This window comes from Scyliorhinus torazame, chromosome 11 (genome assembly GCF_047496885.1).
Source record: "Scyliorhinus torazame isolate Kashiwa2021f chromosome 11, sScyTor2.1, whole genome shotgun sequence".
NCBI lineage: Eukaryota > Metazoa > Chordata > Chondrichthyes > Carcharhiniformes > Scyliorhinidae > Scyliorhinus > Scyliorhinus torazame.
This window is the reverse complement of record NC_092717.1, coordinates 2,838,604-2,854,401: the sequence shown is the minus strand read 5'-3', so window position 1 is coordinate 2,854,401 and position 15,798 is coordinate 2,838,604. Positions and strand designations below refer to the sequence as shown.

Genomic DNA, 15,798 nt, shown 5'->3' with positions numbered 1-15,798 from the left:
AAACGTGATCTGAAACGTGATCTGAAACATGAGCCTGTAATGTGATCTGGAATGTGATCTGAAACGTGATCTGGAACATGAAGCGGGAATGTGATCTGGAATGTGATCTGAAACATGATCTGGAACATGAGGCTGGAATGTGATCTGGAATGTGTGGCTGGAATGTGAGGCTGGAATGTGATCTGGAATGTGAGGCTGGAATGTGATCTGGAATGTGATCTGAAATGCGATCTGGAACATGAGGCTGGAATGTGATCTGGAACATGAGGCTGGAATGTGATCTGGAATGTGTGGCTGGTATGTGATCTGGAACGTGGAGGGGAGGTGATGTGGGTCCAAGGGGGGGGGGGGCAGGTGGAGTGGGACTTGGGAGTGGGGGGGGGACTGGGGGTGGGAGGGGGAGGTGGAGAGGGAGTGGGGGGTGGGGGGGTGGAGTGGGACCGAGGGGGGGAGGTCTTTCAAATAGCGATGGACCGAATGGCTTCTTTGATTGATGAATTTATTTTTCTTTGATTATTTCCAAATCTGACCCTGGACCCGTGTATCTGTGAGGATTTTGTGTCTCCCAGTTTCTGGTGCAGATGCTCTGAATGTTTTAACAAATGAAGCATGATAAAAGAGACAGCTGTGTGCATGGTGTGGTTGTGGGGAATACAGGAAGTGAAGGAGTTATTTGATCTGATACATGTATCTGGTTTCAAAATATTTCACTCAACATTGTTTGATTTTGTAAATAATTGCCGTCTGAAGAATCTTGGTTTGACAATGTGAAACCTGATTCTGCAGGAATCGGCAGGACGGGCAACTCTGGCGGGACTGAGTGACGGTAACCATCCGGCGTCGGGCCACCCCAAAGGTGCAGAATCCTCCGCACGTTCAGGGGCTAGGCCAGCCCCGGAGTGGTTTGCGCCCCGCCAGCCAGCGGGGAAGGGGCTTGGCGCCATGCCAACTGGCGGCGAAGGGCCTCCGCCAGCCGCGCGAGTTGGTGCATGCACGGGAGCACCAGGGAGGTGGGGGGGGGAGGCAGGGAAATGACAGCCGGAAGGAGGGCACGGGATACGATAACAAACTTGGCATCTCCAGGAACAGAGAACACGGAGAATCCAGGCGAAGGACAGGAGGAACGGCTGAAGCGGAAGTGAGCGCGAGACGACAACGGCAGCGAAACCCGTCCGGGAGAAGCAAGTGACAACACCAACACCAAACCCATCCGAGTATTGCCCTCTGTAATTGTTTCTCCGGCACCCACATGTATATTTACCCCCCCCCCCCCCAGTCTCCACCCTCCCCTCCCTCCCCCCCCACAAACACACACACACACAAACAGATGCCTACTTATATGTTGTAAATAATGTTGCCGGTTGTACAGAGTTACGCTGTTGAGCTGGTGCACAATACCCGACCAGTTATCCTATTTTATTTTTTATTATTACATTTTTTTTGCTATGTTTGGGTGTGCCCTTCTCGCCTATATATATATTTATATATATTTCTTATTCTGTGTACATAACGGTAAATATACTTTGTTCAAAAACCCAATAAAATCATTTATAAAAAATAATGTTGGTTATGTTGGTTATCTGTGTGGTTATATTGGTTATGTGTGGTTATGTTGGTTATGTGTGTGGTTATGTTGGATATGTGTGGTTATGTGTAGTTATGTTGGTTATGTGTGTGGTTATGTTGGTTCTGTATGGTTATGTTGGTTATGTGTGGTTATGTTGGTTATGTGTGGTCATGTTGGTTGTGTGTGTGGTTATGTTGGTTCTGTGTAGTTATGTTGGTTCTGTATGGTTATGTTGGTTATGTGTGGTTATGTTGGTTATGTGTGGTCATGTTGGTTGTGTGTGTGGTTATGTTGGTTCTGTGTAGTTATGTTGGTTATGTGTGGTTATGTTGGTTATGTGTGGTTATGTTGGTTATGTGTGGTTATGGTGGTTATGTTGGTTATGTGTGTGTATTTGTGCAGACCACCTGTTCCTGTGTGCTTGCTCTGCACTGACACACAGAGAATGAGTGGCCACTGGGACAGGTTATCAGGTGGTTCCGGACTTGGGTTTTGTGTCCTTAAGAGTCCAGGGGAGCAGTAAGAAGCAAGAGGGTCAATTTTATATAAATGTTATATTGGTCAGTAATCTGGGAGGGGGTGGATTCTTGACTTGGTGAAAGATTGAGCAAGGCTAGTGATTGGTTCAAGCTGACTAACGCTGTGAGTGATGCTGTGACTGACTGCACAGAATAAAATAAAACAATGATCACACATGACCTGTGTGGGGCTGTCAGTCAGAAACACAACCAAAGGCAGGAACGTTAAACACCTTTGCATTTTTCACAACAGCCTCCTCGCTGTTTGATAACGAGAGCACACTCTTTATGCAGCGCAGGACATTTCTCTCTCGTACATCTCACTTCTTTGTTCTATGAGTAAGAAACAAAAGAATAATTGATCAGTAAATGCAATAAACCAGGAGTCACATGTACACTGGCAGATCAACATGTGTAGAGGGCAGCATGGTAGCACAGTGGTCAGCACTGTTGCTTCACAGCGTCAGGGTCCCAGGTTCAATTCCCAGCTTGGGTCACTGTCTGTGCGGAGTCTGCACGTTCTCCCCGTGTCTGCGTGGGTTTCCTACGGATGCTCCGGTTTCCTTCCACAAGTCCCGAAAGATGTGCTGATAGGTGAATTGGACATTCTGAATTCTACCTCTGTGTACCCGAACAGGCGCCGGAATGTGGCGACTAGGGGCTTTTCACAGTAACTTAATTGCAGTGTTAATGTAAGCCTACTTGTGACAATAAAGATTATTATTATTCTAATAATAAACAGCAGAAATGAACAATTCAGAAGAGTTCAAGATTATCAAGAGAATACAGGGACGGAACCAAACTCTCAAACTTTGCCAGTTGTTAAATATCCTTTCATTTATTGGCCCAAACGTTTTGATTTAATTTGAATGTAAGTGTGGCAAAGCAGCGTTACTTTTACACAGTATTTCATAGAATTTACAGTGCAGAAGGAGGCCATTCGGCCCATCGAGTCTGCACCGGCTCTTAGAAAGAGCACTCTACCCAAGGTCAACACCTCCACCCTATCCCCATAACCCAGCAACCCCACCCAACACTAAGGGCAATTTTGGACACTAAGGGCAATTTATCATGGCCAATCCACCTAACCTGCACATCTTTGGACTGTGGGAGGAAACCGGAGCACCCGGAGGAAACCCACGCACACACGGGGAGGATGTGCAGACTCCGCACAGACAGTGACCCAAGCCAGAATCGAACCTGGGACCCTGGAGCTGTGAAGCAATTGTGCTATCCACCATGCTACCGTGCTGCCCACTAACCGCAGAGAAAGTGGCCATTCAGCCCAAAGGGTCCATGCTAGTCTTTACGATCCACACCATTCTCCTCGCACCCCAGAAAATCGCTTGTTATTTTGTTTTGCCAGATAATTTGTGTGAATGATTTACTTCAGATGCACACAAATGTCCTTGCGTATTCTCACCTCCCCGTGGCCATTGGCCTTGGAGGGGGGGGCGCACATATTTACCAGAATAATAGAATCATAAAGGGTCAAATCATGGGGACAAGTTGGATAGATAGGGGTTGTACAACCATCAGAATTAGAGATTAATTGAGGTGTTTAAAATGATTAAGGGATTTTGATGGGTTAACTCCTGACAGTGGGGGAGGGAGAATCTGCTCAGGTGAACAGGCGCCGGAATGTGGCGACTAGGGGCGTTTCACAGTAACTTCATTGAAGCCGACTTGTGACAATAAGCGATTATTATTATTCTGTCAGGAAGTACTTCACACAAAGGGGAGTGGAAATGGAGAACTGTCCCACTCAAAAGGTTGTAATGATGCGTACAGGTCAAATGGAGCTTTCGAGATTCACTGACTGCAATACTGGTTTCTCAATGAGAAGGTGAATAGAGGAGAAGGTCTCTGAGACTCAGGAATGGCCTCTCCGCTGCCCACTCTATAAAGTACAACATTCACGTTGATATTTTTTACTGCTTTCAGTTTAAGACATCTGCAGTTGAGCTAATAAATGTCAATCCTGGCCCCGCCATAAACCACTACATAAGGTTGAATCAAATTCCTTCGCAATGGCATAAACCTGTTTATAGATTTGCAATTCTGCTTTCTATCTTTCATGAAATCAATAAAATTCGAGTAACATCTGTGTCAGATTCAGTTAATGAAGTGGTCACGAGAGAGACGGAATTCAATAATTATACCTCTGCAGCAAACTCTAATCACGGTTCATCAATGCAAAACCAATGATTAATGTAATACTGTGCCATACAGCAGATTGAGGGCTACATATTCATACCAGACTCCTTTCCCTGGCTTCTTAATGAAGGATATCATTCATGATTCATCGCTTGCTAATAAAATAAGTAGAAAATGACGTGACTCCTCTTGCAAATCAAACAGAAACCTGCCACGAGTTTGCATTGTTTGGTTGGTGACCTTCAACCTATTCAGGAAATGAATTGATGATTGCTTCAAATGTATTTCTCTTATTTAATTAACCGTACTCCAGTTTATTTGAAAAAAAGCCCTTATTACAGGATTTGGTGTATAAAGGTAGGTGTCCCGTCGTCTTACTAAGCCATTTATGTCAGGCAAACTCCAGGTTTAAAGGTTGCTCTGACGTGAGTTACCCAAGGCTCTACAATTGGTTTAATGGCCCAAAGAAGACAAAACAGGCTATTCGACTGACCGCTGGTGACCTCTGTGGCAGCCGAATGTCAGCTAAGGTGCCGACAACTCGGTGTGGAGTTTGCACGTCCTGCCTGTGTCTGCGTGGGTTTCCTCCGGGTGCTCCGGTTTCGTCCCACAGTCCAAAGATGTGAGGGTTAGGCAGATTGGCCATGATAAATTGCCCATAATGTCCAAAAAGATTAGGTGGGGTTACTGGGTTACGATGATGGGGTGGACATGTGGGCCTAGGTAAGTTGCTCTTTCCAAGGGCCGGTGCAGACTGGATGGGCTGAATGGCCTTCTTCTGCACTGTAAATTCTATGATTCTATGAACTCATGTACCAAGTCAAAACATGCAGGGAACTGCACACCAATATGAATGACTGCCTTCAGGAGCGGAGAATACATTCCCTAAAAACTGCACAGCAACTCATCGCTATTCCCATGGGAATTGTGACGTCGGAGAAGAGTCATAGAACACAGAAAAGGCTCTTCGGCCCATCAAGGGGCTGGTTTAGCACACTGGGCTAAATAGCTGGCTTTGAAAGCAGACCAAGGCAGGCCAGCAGCACGGTTCAATTCCTGTACCGGCCTCCCCGAACAGGCGCCGGAATGTGGCGACTAGGGGCTTTTCACAGTAACTTCATTGAAGCCTACTTGTGACAATAAGCAATTTTCATTTCATTTCAATTTTCATTTCAAGTCTGTACCGGTCAAAAACAATCACCTAACCATTCTAATCCCATTTCCCAGCACTGGACCCATAGCCGTGTCTGCCTTTGCATTGCACGTACACATCTAAATACTTCTTAAATGTAATGAGGGTCTCTGCCTCCACCACCCTTTCAGGCAGCGAGTTCCAGACTCCCACCACCCTCACCTCACATCCCCCCTAAACCTCCTGCCCCTCACCTTAAATCTCTGACCCCTGGTCACTGATCCCTTCACCAAGGGGAAAGATTTGTTCCTGTCTACTCTATCTATGCCCGTCATAATTTTATACATCTCAATCCTGTCCCCTGCTCAGTCTCCTCTGCTCCAAGGAAAACAGCCCCAGTCTATCCAATCTCTCTTCATAACGGAAACTCTCCAGCCCAGGCACCATCCGGGTAAATCTCCTCTGCACTCTTTCCAGTGGCTATCACATCCCTCCGACAATGTGGATTCCAGAACTGCCCACAATACTCTCGCTGTGGCCAAACTGACGTAATCTTAAAATCCCAGCCTGGCCACTCTGGGTGATGTCAGGAAGTATTTCTTCACACACGGAAGATTGGAAATCTGGAACTTACTTCCCCCTTGTGGCTGCTGAGGGAGAACTGGAAGATTCGAGGCCGAGAATGATCATTTTTCTGTTGGGTATTGAGGGATAAGGAGCAAAACGGGGGGGGGGGGGGGGGGGGGGGGCGGGTGGAAACAGAGTTGAGATTTAGGTCAACCATGACTTGAATTAATGTTGGATTGGATTCGAGGGGCTGAATGGCCACTGCAAAGCTAACACCCAAACCAGCACCAACAGGTGGTCAGGCTGGGATACGGCACAAAGGCATGGAGCCGAATCTCAGAAAGATGTGAAACACTCCAGGACCACCGTATTCTCCTCCAAGTGCACTGCAGCCAAGACATTCACTGATTGGCAGATATTCACTCTCCTTAACCGCTAATTTTACATTCTTCACCTTCTCCACTTCAACACTAACTGCAGCATTCAGTTGGTCAGCGGGGTCAAATGTCACAACTTCCCCAATCCCACCCTTTCCCCTGATGACCTTGTTTCAAGTATGAGCAGAATCGCTGGGTTTTGGGCACAGTTAATGGATGCAAGCATCACATAGAATATTGTTGAACAGAGAGACATGTTACTGAAGCTTTTCATTCAGCGCCCATCAGGAAAAACACGAGAATTCCAAATTTCAAACAATCACAACAATTTTCTGGCCATTCATGCTGATGGGATGTGCCGGACCTGTTGAGGAAAGTCTAGAGGAAGATGTAACCTCTTCTAATCAAACGCCTAGTGGGGATATGTTTAAATATATTCAAGAACTGCCAAGGTGTGACGAGAAAGATGTGGAAGGCTTTTTTATCTCATTTGAGAAAGTAGCTAAACCACTGAAGTAGCCAAAAACCACGTGGATAGTGTTGGTTCAAACAAAGTTAGTTGTTCGAGCTAGTGAAGTGTTTGCATCACTATCAGAGGAGGTATCTAGGGGTTATGATGAAGTGAGAAAAGCCTTTTTAAGTGCATATGAACTAATGCCAGAAGCTGACACAGAAGTTTAGAAATCGAAGGAGAGAATCAGGTCAGACGTGTATAGAATTTGAAAGTAAATAATTTCGATAGGTGGGTAAGAGCATTAAAAATAGACCAAGTGTTTGACGCTCTTAAAGAAATGGTTATTTTGGAGCAATTTTAAAAGATTAATTTCCCACATGTGGAAGAGCAAAGAGTTAAAACTGCTAGACAGGCAGCATAAATGGCAGCTAATAATAATCACTTATTGTCACAAGTAGGCTTCAATGAAGTTACTGTGAAAAGTCCCTAGTCACCACATTCCGGCGCCTGTTCGGGGAGGCAGGTACGGGAATTGAACCCGCGCTGTTGGTCTTGTTCTGCTTTACAAGCCAGCTGTTTAGCCCACTGTGCTAAACCAGCCCCTCATAGCTTATTATCACAAGTAGGCTTCAACTAAGAATCTTGTGCTGCATCAGACTTAGCAACCCCTGCAGTGTGTGGGCAGACTGAGTCACAATAGTTATTAATAATAATAATCGCTTATTGTCACGAGTTGGCTTCAATGAAGTTACTGTGAAAAGCCCCTCGTCGCCACATTCCGGCACCTGTTCGGGAATTGAACCCGCGCTGCTGGCCTTATTCTGTATCACAAGCCAGCTGTTTAGTCCACTGTGCTAAACCAGCCCCAACAGCTTCTTTTGAATTACTTCATAAATGAAGGTTTGGCTTTGAACAACAATTTCAATCGGTGAAGGATAGAAGCTGGGGAAATGGAAATCAGGGGGAAACTCTCCAATAGTTGGAGTCATTCCTGGCACAAAGGAAGATGGTTGTAGTGAGGTCAATCATCTCAGCTCCAGGACATCACTGCAGGAGTTCCTCAGGGTAGTGTCCTCGGCCCCAACCATCTTCAGCTGCTTCATCAATGACCTGCCTTCCATCATAAGGTCAGACGTAGGGATGTTTGCGGATAGAATCATAGAAGTTTACAGCATGGAAACAGGCCCTTCGGCCCAACCAGTCCATGCCGCCCAGTTTTTACCATTAAGCTAGTCCCAGTTGCCCACACTTAGCCCATAACCCTCTATACCCATCTTACCCATGTAGCTATCTAAATGCTTTTTAAAAGACACAATTGTACCCGCCTCTACTACTACCTCTGGCAGCACATTCCAGACACTCACTACCCTCTGAGTGAAGAAATTGCCCCTCTGGGCCCTTCTGAATCTCTCCCCTCTCACCTTAAACCTATGCCCTCTAGTTTTAGACTCCCCTACCTTTGGGAAAAGATGTTGACTATCTACCTTATCTATGCCCCTCGTTATTTTATAGACCTCTATAAGATCACCCCTAAGCCTCCTACGCTCCAGGGAAAAAAGTCCCAGTCTATCCAGCCTCTCCTTATAACTCGAACCATCAAGTCCCGGCAACATCCTAGTAAATCTTTTCTGCACTCTTTCTAGTTTAATAATATCCTTTCTATAATAGGGTGACCAGAACTGCACACAGTATTCCAAGTGTGGCCGTACCAATGTCTTGTACAACTTCAACAAGACGTCCCAACTCCTGTATTCAATGTTCTGACCAATGAAACCAAGCATGACTGCACAATGTTCAGCACCATTCACAACTCCCCAGATAATGAAGCAGTCCCTGTCCAAATGCAGCAAATATCCAGGCTTGGGCTGACAAGCTGGTTTATCTCATTTGAGACTGGGGCTGGTTTAGCATATTGGGCTAAATCGCTGGCTTTTAAAGCAGACCAAGGCAGGCCAGCAGCCCGGTTCAATTCCCGTACCAGCCTCCCCGAACAGGCGCCGGAATGTGGCGACTAGGGGCTTTTCACAGTAACATCATTTGAAGCCTACTTGTGACAATAAGCGATTTTCATTTTCATTTCATTTTCAAGTGGCAAGTTACATTTGTGCCACACAAGTGCGAGGCAATGACCATCTCCTACAAGAGAGGATCTAACCACCGCCTCTTGACGTTCAATGTCATTACCATCGCTAAATCCCCCACAATCAACATCCTGGGGGGTCACCATAGATCAGAAACTGAACTGGACCCAGCCATATAAATACTGTGACTACCAGGGCAGGTCAAAGACTAGGAATCCTGCGCAGAGTAACTCACCTCCTGACCCCCCCCCCAAAGCCTGTCCACCATCTACAAGGCACAAGTCAGGAGTGCAATGGAATACTCTCCACTTGCCTGGGTGAGCGCAGCTCCAACAACACTCAAGAAGCTCGACACCATCCAGGACAAAGCAGCCCCGCTTGATTGCTCCCCTTCCACAAACATTCAAACCCTCCATCCCCGACGCACAGTAGCAGCCGTGTGTACCATCTACAAGATGCACTGCAGTAACTCACCAAGGTTCCTTAGACAGCACCTTCCAAACCCACGGCCAGCTAGAAGGTTAAGAGCAGCAGATACCTGGGAACCCCACCACCTGGAGGTTCCTCTCCAAGTCACTCATCACCCTGACTTGGAAATATATCACCGTTCCTTCACTGTCGCTGGGGCAACATCCTGGAACTCCCTCTCTAACAGCACAGTGGGTGTACCTACACCTCAGGGACTGCAGCGGTTCAAGAAGGCAGCCCATCACCAGCTTCTGAAGGGCAACTGGGGATGGGCAATAAATGCTGCCCTAACCAGCGATTCCCACATCCCGTAAATGACTAAAAATAAAATAAAAAATTAGGATAAGCCAGTGGAGTTTATTAAAGTGGGAAAAAAGCCATGGTAGCAGCTGAAGAGATGGAAAAGAGTGACCAGCCTCAGGTTGGTTGATAAAAAGGTGTCAGGTCTTTTTCAGGATTTTATTTGTGATGGCAAGGTTTGCTTATGTGTACAAGGTGGAGTAGGTAATGGAAGGTGAGGTCCTAAAGGATACATGAGCAAATCAATCTTTAACGGTGAAAGATAAGGAGATATGCAGCTCAGGAGTATTGCCAGAAAAGGTGGTAATATGTGGGATTACTGGTGAAGTGAGTAGTATACCATTATGTAAGGTAAGGTTAGAGAGTCTGATAAAAAGTGGTGAAGTGGTGATAGGAGTAACATAGACATTACCTTTTCCAGTGGAGTGGGGTTATGGGATAGAGTGGGGAAATAGTCCTGGGTGGGGTGGGGGCTCTTTCTGAGGGTCCGTGCAGACTCGATGAGCCAAATTGACTCTTTCTGCACTGTAGGAATTCTATCATTCTATGATTGTCACTGGTTGAGACAGGAGAGGAAATTGCGCATGAAGAGAGGGAGGCTGAGGTTCAAGTGTCAGAAACAACTTTGATAAAGAACCAGAGCAGGCGGGGGAGGATGTGGATATGTGAAAGATTCAGGGGTAAAGCATTTGTATCAGAAAGTATATACAGAAATAGAATCTGAGTATATACTGGAGTGTATTACATTAGAAATGATGTATTAATGAGGAAGTGGAGATCTTAACATATTAAGCAGATGAGAAATGGGCAGAGGTTCATCAAGTGCTATCACCTGTGGGTTATAGAAAGGAGGTTTTGTGGGCAATGCCTGAGGTTCTAATAGGAAGTCATTTAGGAGTAAAGAAAAATCAAGCAAAAATACAAAAATATTTTTATTGGCCTGCACTGCATAAGGATATAGTTGAATTTTGCTGTACATGTCACACATGTCAGGTGATAGGGAAACCTCGAGTGATAATCAAGCCAGCACCTTTAATACCTATTCCAGAATTTGAGGGACCTTTTACTCGGTTCCCAATTGATTGCGTGGGACCTTTTCGTACAATGAAAAGTGGGAATCAGTATTTGTTGACCATAATGGATTTGTCTACTAGATTTCCAGAGGCCATTCCATTACAGAATATTACAGCTGGGAGATTGTAGAGGAGTTAACTGATTTGTTTTTACCAGATATGAACTGCCAAAAGAAACCCAATTAGATCAGGGATCAACTTTTCTGACAAAGTTATTCAAGGAAGCTCTGGATAGTTTCGGAACAAAGCAATTGAAATCCACTGTGTATCACCCAGAATCGTAGGCAGCGTTGGAAAGGTGGCATCAAACATCTTCAAAGACCATGTTGAAGGCCTGTAGTCAGGAACATCCAGAGGATTGGGATAAAGGAATTCCATTTGTACTATTTTCAATTAGGGATGTACTTAATAAATCAACTAAATTCAGTCTGTTCAAATTGATTTTTGGTCATGAGGTGAGAGAACCACTTCAATTGATCAAAGAGAAATGAGTGAGTCTGCATTTGGATCTTCCATTGTTGGACTATGTGGGACTAAATTTTAGGGAGCGATTAACTAGGGCTGGTGAGTTGGCTGGAAAGCATTTAAAATTGTCACAGCATGTGATGAAAAAAGAGGAGGATAAGAAATCAATAGTTTTGTTAGTGGGGACAAAGTACTAGTATTGTTAGCAATGGTAGATGAACCATTAAAAGCAAAATTTAATGAGCCTTAATCAAATTGAAAATAAGTTGAGTGTGGAGAATTGTTTGATAAGAACGCCAGACAGACAGAAAACTAAAAAGTGTCATGTTAATATGCTCACTACGTATTTTGATAGAGAAAAAAGGAGGTGTTAGTCATTGTAACTCAGAGGGAAGAGATAAATCCACCTGATTCTGAATTTGCCATTAGTTGGACAATGAGGAAGTAATAAAACATTTGGATTAATTATTGAGTTAACTTCTGGAGGAATATCAAAGTGACCTGAAAGAGTTATTACAGTCACATAGAGATAAACATGGGAACAAACTAGGAAGTACAAAGGTGATTATACATGATGTAGATGTAGGAATTGCTGTTTCAATTAAGCAACATCCATATAGATTCAATCCACTAAAGTTAGCAAAAGAAGATTAAAAGCATGCTTAAGAATGCTATCATTTAAGTGAGTTGCGGCAATTGGAGCTCACCTATTGCAATGGTACCAAAACCAGATTGTTTGTGGACTATAGGAAAGTCAATTTAGTTACGAAGTCAAATTTGTATCCTATTCCTCATTTGGAAGACTGTATTGAAAAGGTGGACAAGCAAGAGACTTCTGGTGACGGCGGGCGGGAGGCAGCCGCACCACTTGAGGACTCCCGTTCGGCAACGGAATTTTGGGGGTCTTAACGCCCGTTCCCAGGGGCAATGGAGGCTGCAAAAGCAGTAAGAAGGCACAGTGAGGAGAGATGTCCAAGTTGGGGAAAAAACTGCCATGAAAAAAGTGGTTAATAGACGTCCGCCGGGGAGTGGAAAGGTCAGCGCGAGGACTGCAAGGAAAGCGGAGTCTGGGGCACCAGGGGAGGCTTCATTGCTCACGGCAGAAGAAATGACCAAGGTGATGGCCGTGGAACTTGAAAAACAGTTCACAAAGCACATGGAAGTGATGAAGAAGGAGACGGGGGCGGTATTGAAAGTGCTGGTGGAGGAGGCGATTGCCCCAGTGAGGGCGGCGGTATCAAGCGCAGCGGCGGAGGTGCGGGAGCAAGGTGAGACGCTGAAGGAAGTGGGAGAGGCATTATCGCAGCACAGTGATCAACTCACCTCGATGGGGAAGGAGTTGCGGAAGGTGACAGAGACCAACAAGGGTCTGTGAGCCAAAATGGAAGACCTGGAAAACAGATCCAGGCGGCAGAATCTGAGGATTGTGGGCCTGCCCAAAGGGGTGGAAGGCCCGAGGCCGACGGAGTATTTTGCCACAATGTTGGCGAAGCTATTGGGGGAGGGGGACGATCCCTCTCGATACGAGCTGGATCGGTCTCATAGGTCGTGGAGGCCTATACCAAAGGCGAGTGAGCCGCCAAGAGTAGTAACTGTGTGTTTCCGTAGGTATAGCGTGAAGGAGAAAGTCCTGTGCTGGGCAAAGCAGAGGGGGTGGTGCAGTGGGCTGGAGCTGGGATAAGCATGTACCAGGACTTTACGGTGGAGCTGACGAGGAGGTGGGCTGCCTTCAGCCGGGTGAAGGAGGCGCTGTACATCAGTACGGTGCAGTGCGGCATAGTATATCCAGCTAAGTTGAGGGTGACCTACAAATCCAAGGACTTTTATTTTGGGACGGCAGAAGCGGCGGAGGAGTTTGCGAAGGCAGAAGGACTGTGGCAGAATTGAGAATTGGGACCATGAGAGGGTCTGGTACCGATGTAGCCTCATGTAACTTTATTTTTTCACTGCGTGTTGGTGTGTGTACTAAATGAGTCGCGCTGTATATTTGGACAAGGGAAGAGCTGGGACTTTCATTTGCAATGATGGTTCTTTGGGGTTTGGGTGGGGTATGCTGGGATTGTGTGCTAAAGGGGGTTTCTTGGTTTTCCTGGAACCGGGCAAGGAGGAAGGAGACCCGGGCGGGAGCCTCCACGCTGACCGGTTTAAGCCGGCCTGTGAACGGGAGTGAGGTGGGGGAGGGGCTGCGGCCATCGGAGCCTGGTAGAACAGCTTTCGGTGAATCTAGCCGGGGTGAAAAGTTGGGGGAAGGAACCGAGGTTGGGGGAGGAGTTTACAAGAGGAAGTGGAAGGGAGGAGTCTGGGAGGGGGTGTGGGTCTACAACTCATGGGTGTCATTCACGGTACTCTTTCGGGGATTGAATGGTGTTGAATATTAGGGTCCGGGGGCGGGGGTGGGTGGACTGTATATGTCAACGGTGACCAGGGGCGATTCCTGATTCCTTTTTCTTTTTTTTTCTCTCCTTGGGAGGTTTAGTTTTATTTGATGCTTATATTGTCAGGTGGGCCATTGTTTGGTGGTTGGTGGGAGGATGGGATCGTTGTTGTTGGTAGGGGGTTTGACAATGTATTCGTTCCCGTCTACTGTCTACATTCTGAAGAAAATGTGAAAATGGAGAATAAAAATATTTATATTAAAAAAAAGGTGGACAAGCAAATTTTATTAGCAAAATTGACTTGCTAAAAGTACTTTTATCGGAAAGGGTGAAGACGGTTTCTGCTTTGGTAATGCCAAATGGTCTGTACCAGTTTAAAGTTATGCTATTTGGAATGAAGAATGTGCCAACTACATTCCAGCGATGCACCAACAAGGTCATTTCAGGACTGAAGAATTGTGCAGTGTACATGGACGATCGGTGTTCAGTCAACTGTGGAAGGAGCATTTGGATCGTTTGAGAGAATTGTTTGATCGACTACGGGAGGTTGGGCTTGGTGATAAACTTGGTGAAAAGTGAGTTTGCGAAAGCCCAGGTCACATTCTTAGGCCATAGGATTGGATATGGTCAGATGGCTCCCTCGGAATGTGAAAAAGAAAGTTATTGAGGAGTTCCCAATATCATCAACGAGAAGAGATGTTCTGAGATTTCTGGCGTTAGTGGTCTCTACAGAAAATTTGTGCCAAATTTCAGCAGTGTGGTTGCCCCACAGTCGGAACTTTTAAAAAAGAATCGGAAATTTCAGTGGACGTCAGACTGTCAGGAGGCATTTGACAATCTGAAAACTATATTAACCACTGTACCAGTTTTGGCGACACCGAATTACGACCAGCAGTTTAAAGCCATTGATGTGAGTGATGTGGGCGTTTGTGCTGCACTGTTCCAGGAAAATGCTGGAAGTATAGAAACACCTCTTGGTTATTTTTCATAAAAACTAAATACTCATCAAAAGAAATATTCGACCATTGAGAAGGAGGCGATGAGTTTGGTTTTGGCATTGCAATATTTTGACATTTACGTTGCTGGCAATTCACCAGAAACAATTGTTTATACAGACCATAATCCATTGAAGTTTTTGGAGAAGTTTAAAGATAGAAATACAAAACAGTTTAGGTGGAGTTTATTGCTAAAACCATTTACCTTGAAAATTTCACATGTGGCAGGAAGAAGAACCATGATTGTCGATGCGTTTTCATGACTGGAGATGTAAGAGGGCAGCACGGCGGCGCAGTGGTTAGCACTGCGGCCTCACGGCGCCGAGGTCCCGGGTACGATCCCGGCTCTGGGTCACTGTCCGTGTGGAGTTTGCACATTTCCCCCATGTCTGTCTGGGTTTCGCTCCCACAACCCAAGATGTGCAGGGCAGGTGGATTGGCCACACTAAATTGCCCCTTAATTGGAAAAACATGAATTGGGTACTCTAAATTTTTAAAAAACATGACTTGAGATGTAGGAAGAATGGAACATTCAAAGTTGGAAATGAAAGGCTGAAATGGACTATCTGACGCTTAAATTTGCATATATAAATATGATGAGATATATATCATTGCATAATAGTAATGTTTAGTGATGAGCAGTATTTAAAGTTGAAAAGACTTTAAAAAATGAAGCCATCTTTTCATATTGCTGGTTATTATTTTAAGGGGAGGTGTGATGAATGTAGAAATTGTCATAATTCATATTTATGGCAGTAATGTTTTTAAAACCCCTGGTTAGTGGTACAGGCAAAGTGTCTGCTAAAGCTGTAATTAAGAAGTCATAAAAGGTGAGGCAATCATTCATTCCAACCACTTATTTGGTTACAAAGGGCTAATGGAACATTGTCTATATTTTTGATGGTACCCTGGAGTAGAGATAATTTATGAGTGATTGTATTTAGTCTCAGTTAAGTAGGTCATGGAACATAGTGGCATACAGATAATCTAATTAATGGGAGGGACCAGGTCTGTCTGTAGTTTTGCATCCTGTTATAGGGTTTTAAGTTCAATAGCAGTTTTGAAATGCTGTTAGGTTGAGTAGAAATGTGTTGGATCTGCTTTTGAAAGGAACTCTCTCCAAAAGTCTTCACACAGCAAGTAATCCGTTTTGCTAACTTTATTTATAAGTGGCATTTGAACTGTTTGGGTTTCTTAATTGGAATTAGTGGCAGGTGCAGACAATAAGTTCAGGTTTTTCCTTTTATTTAAGAACTGTTTTACTTGTAA

General features: G+C 45.1%; 1 protein-coding gene across 1 annotated transcript in view; it reads right to left on the bottom strand.

Moving 5' to 3' along the window:
- bmper (BMP binding endothelial regulator) overlaps positions 1–15,798 on the bottom strand; it is a 191,573-nt gene that overhangs the window by 102,734 nt on the left and 73,041 nt on the right. Inside the window, exon 3 of the mRNA XM_072468655.1 lies at positions 2,319–2,418. Coding sequence (XP_072324756.1) covers positions 2,319–2,418 — 100 coding nt within the window. The remainder of the gene's footprint in view (positions 1–2,318; positions 2,419–15,798) is intronic.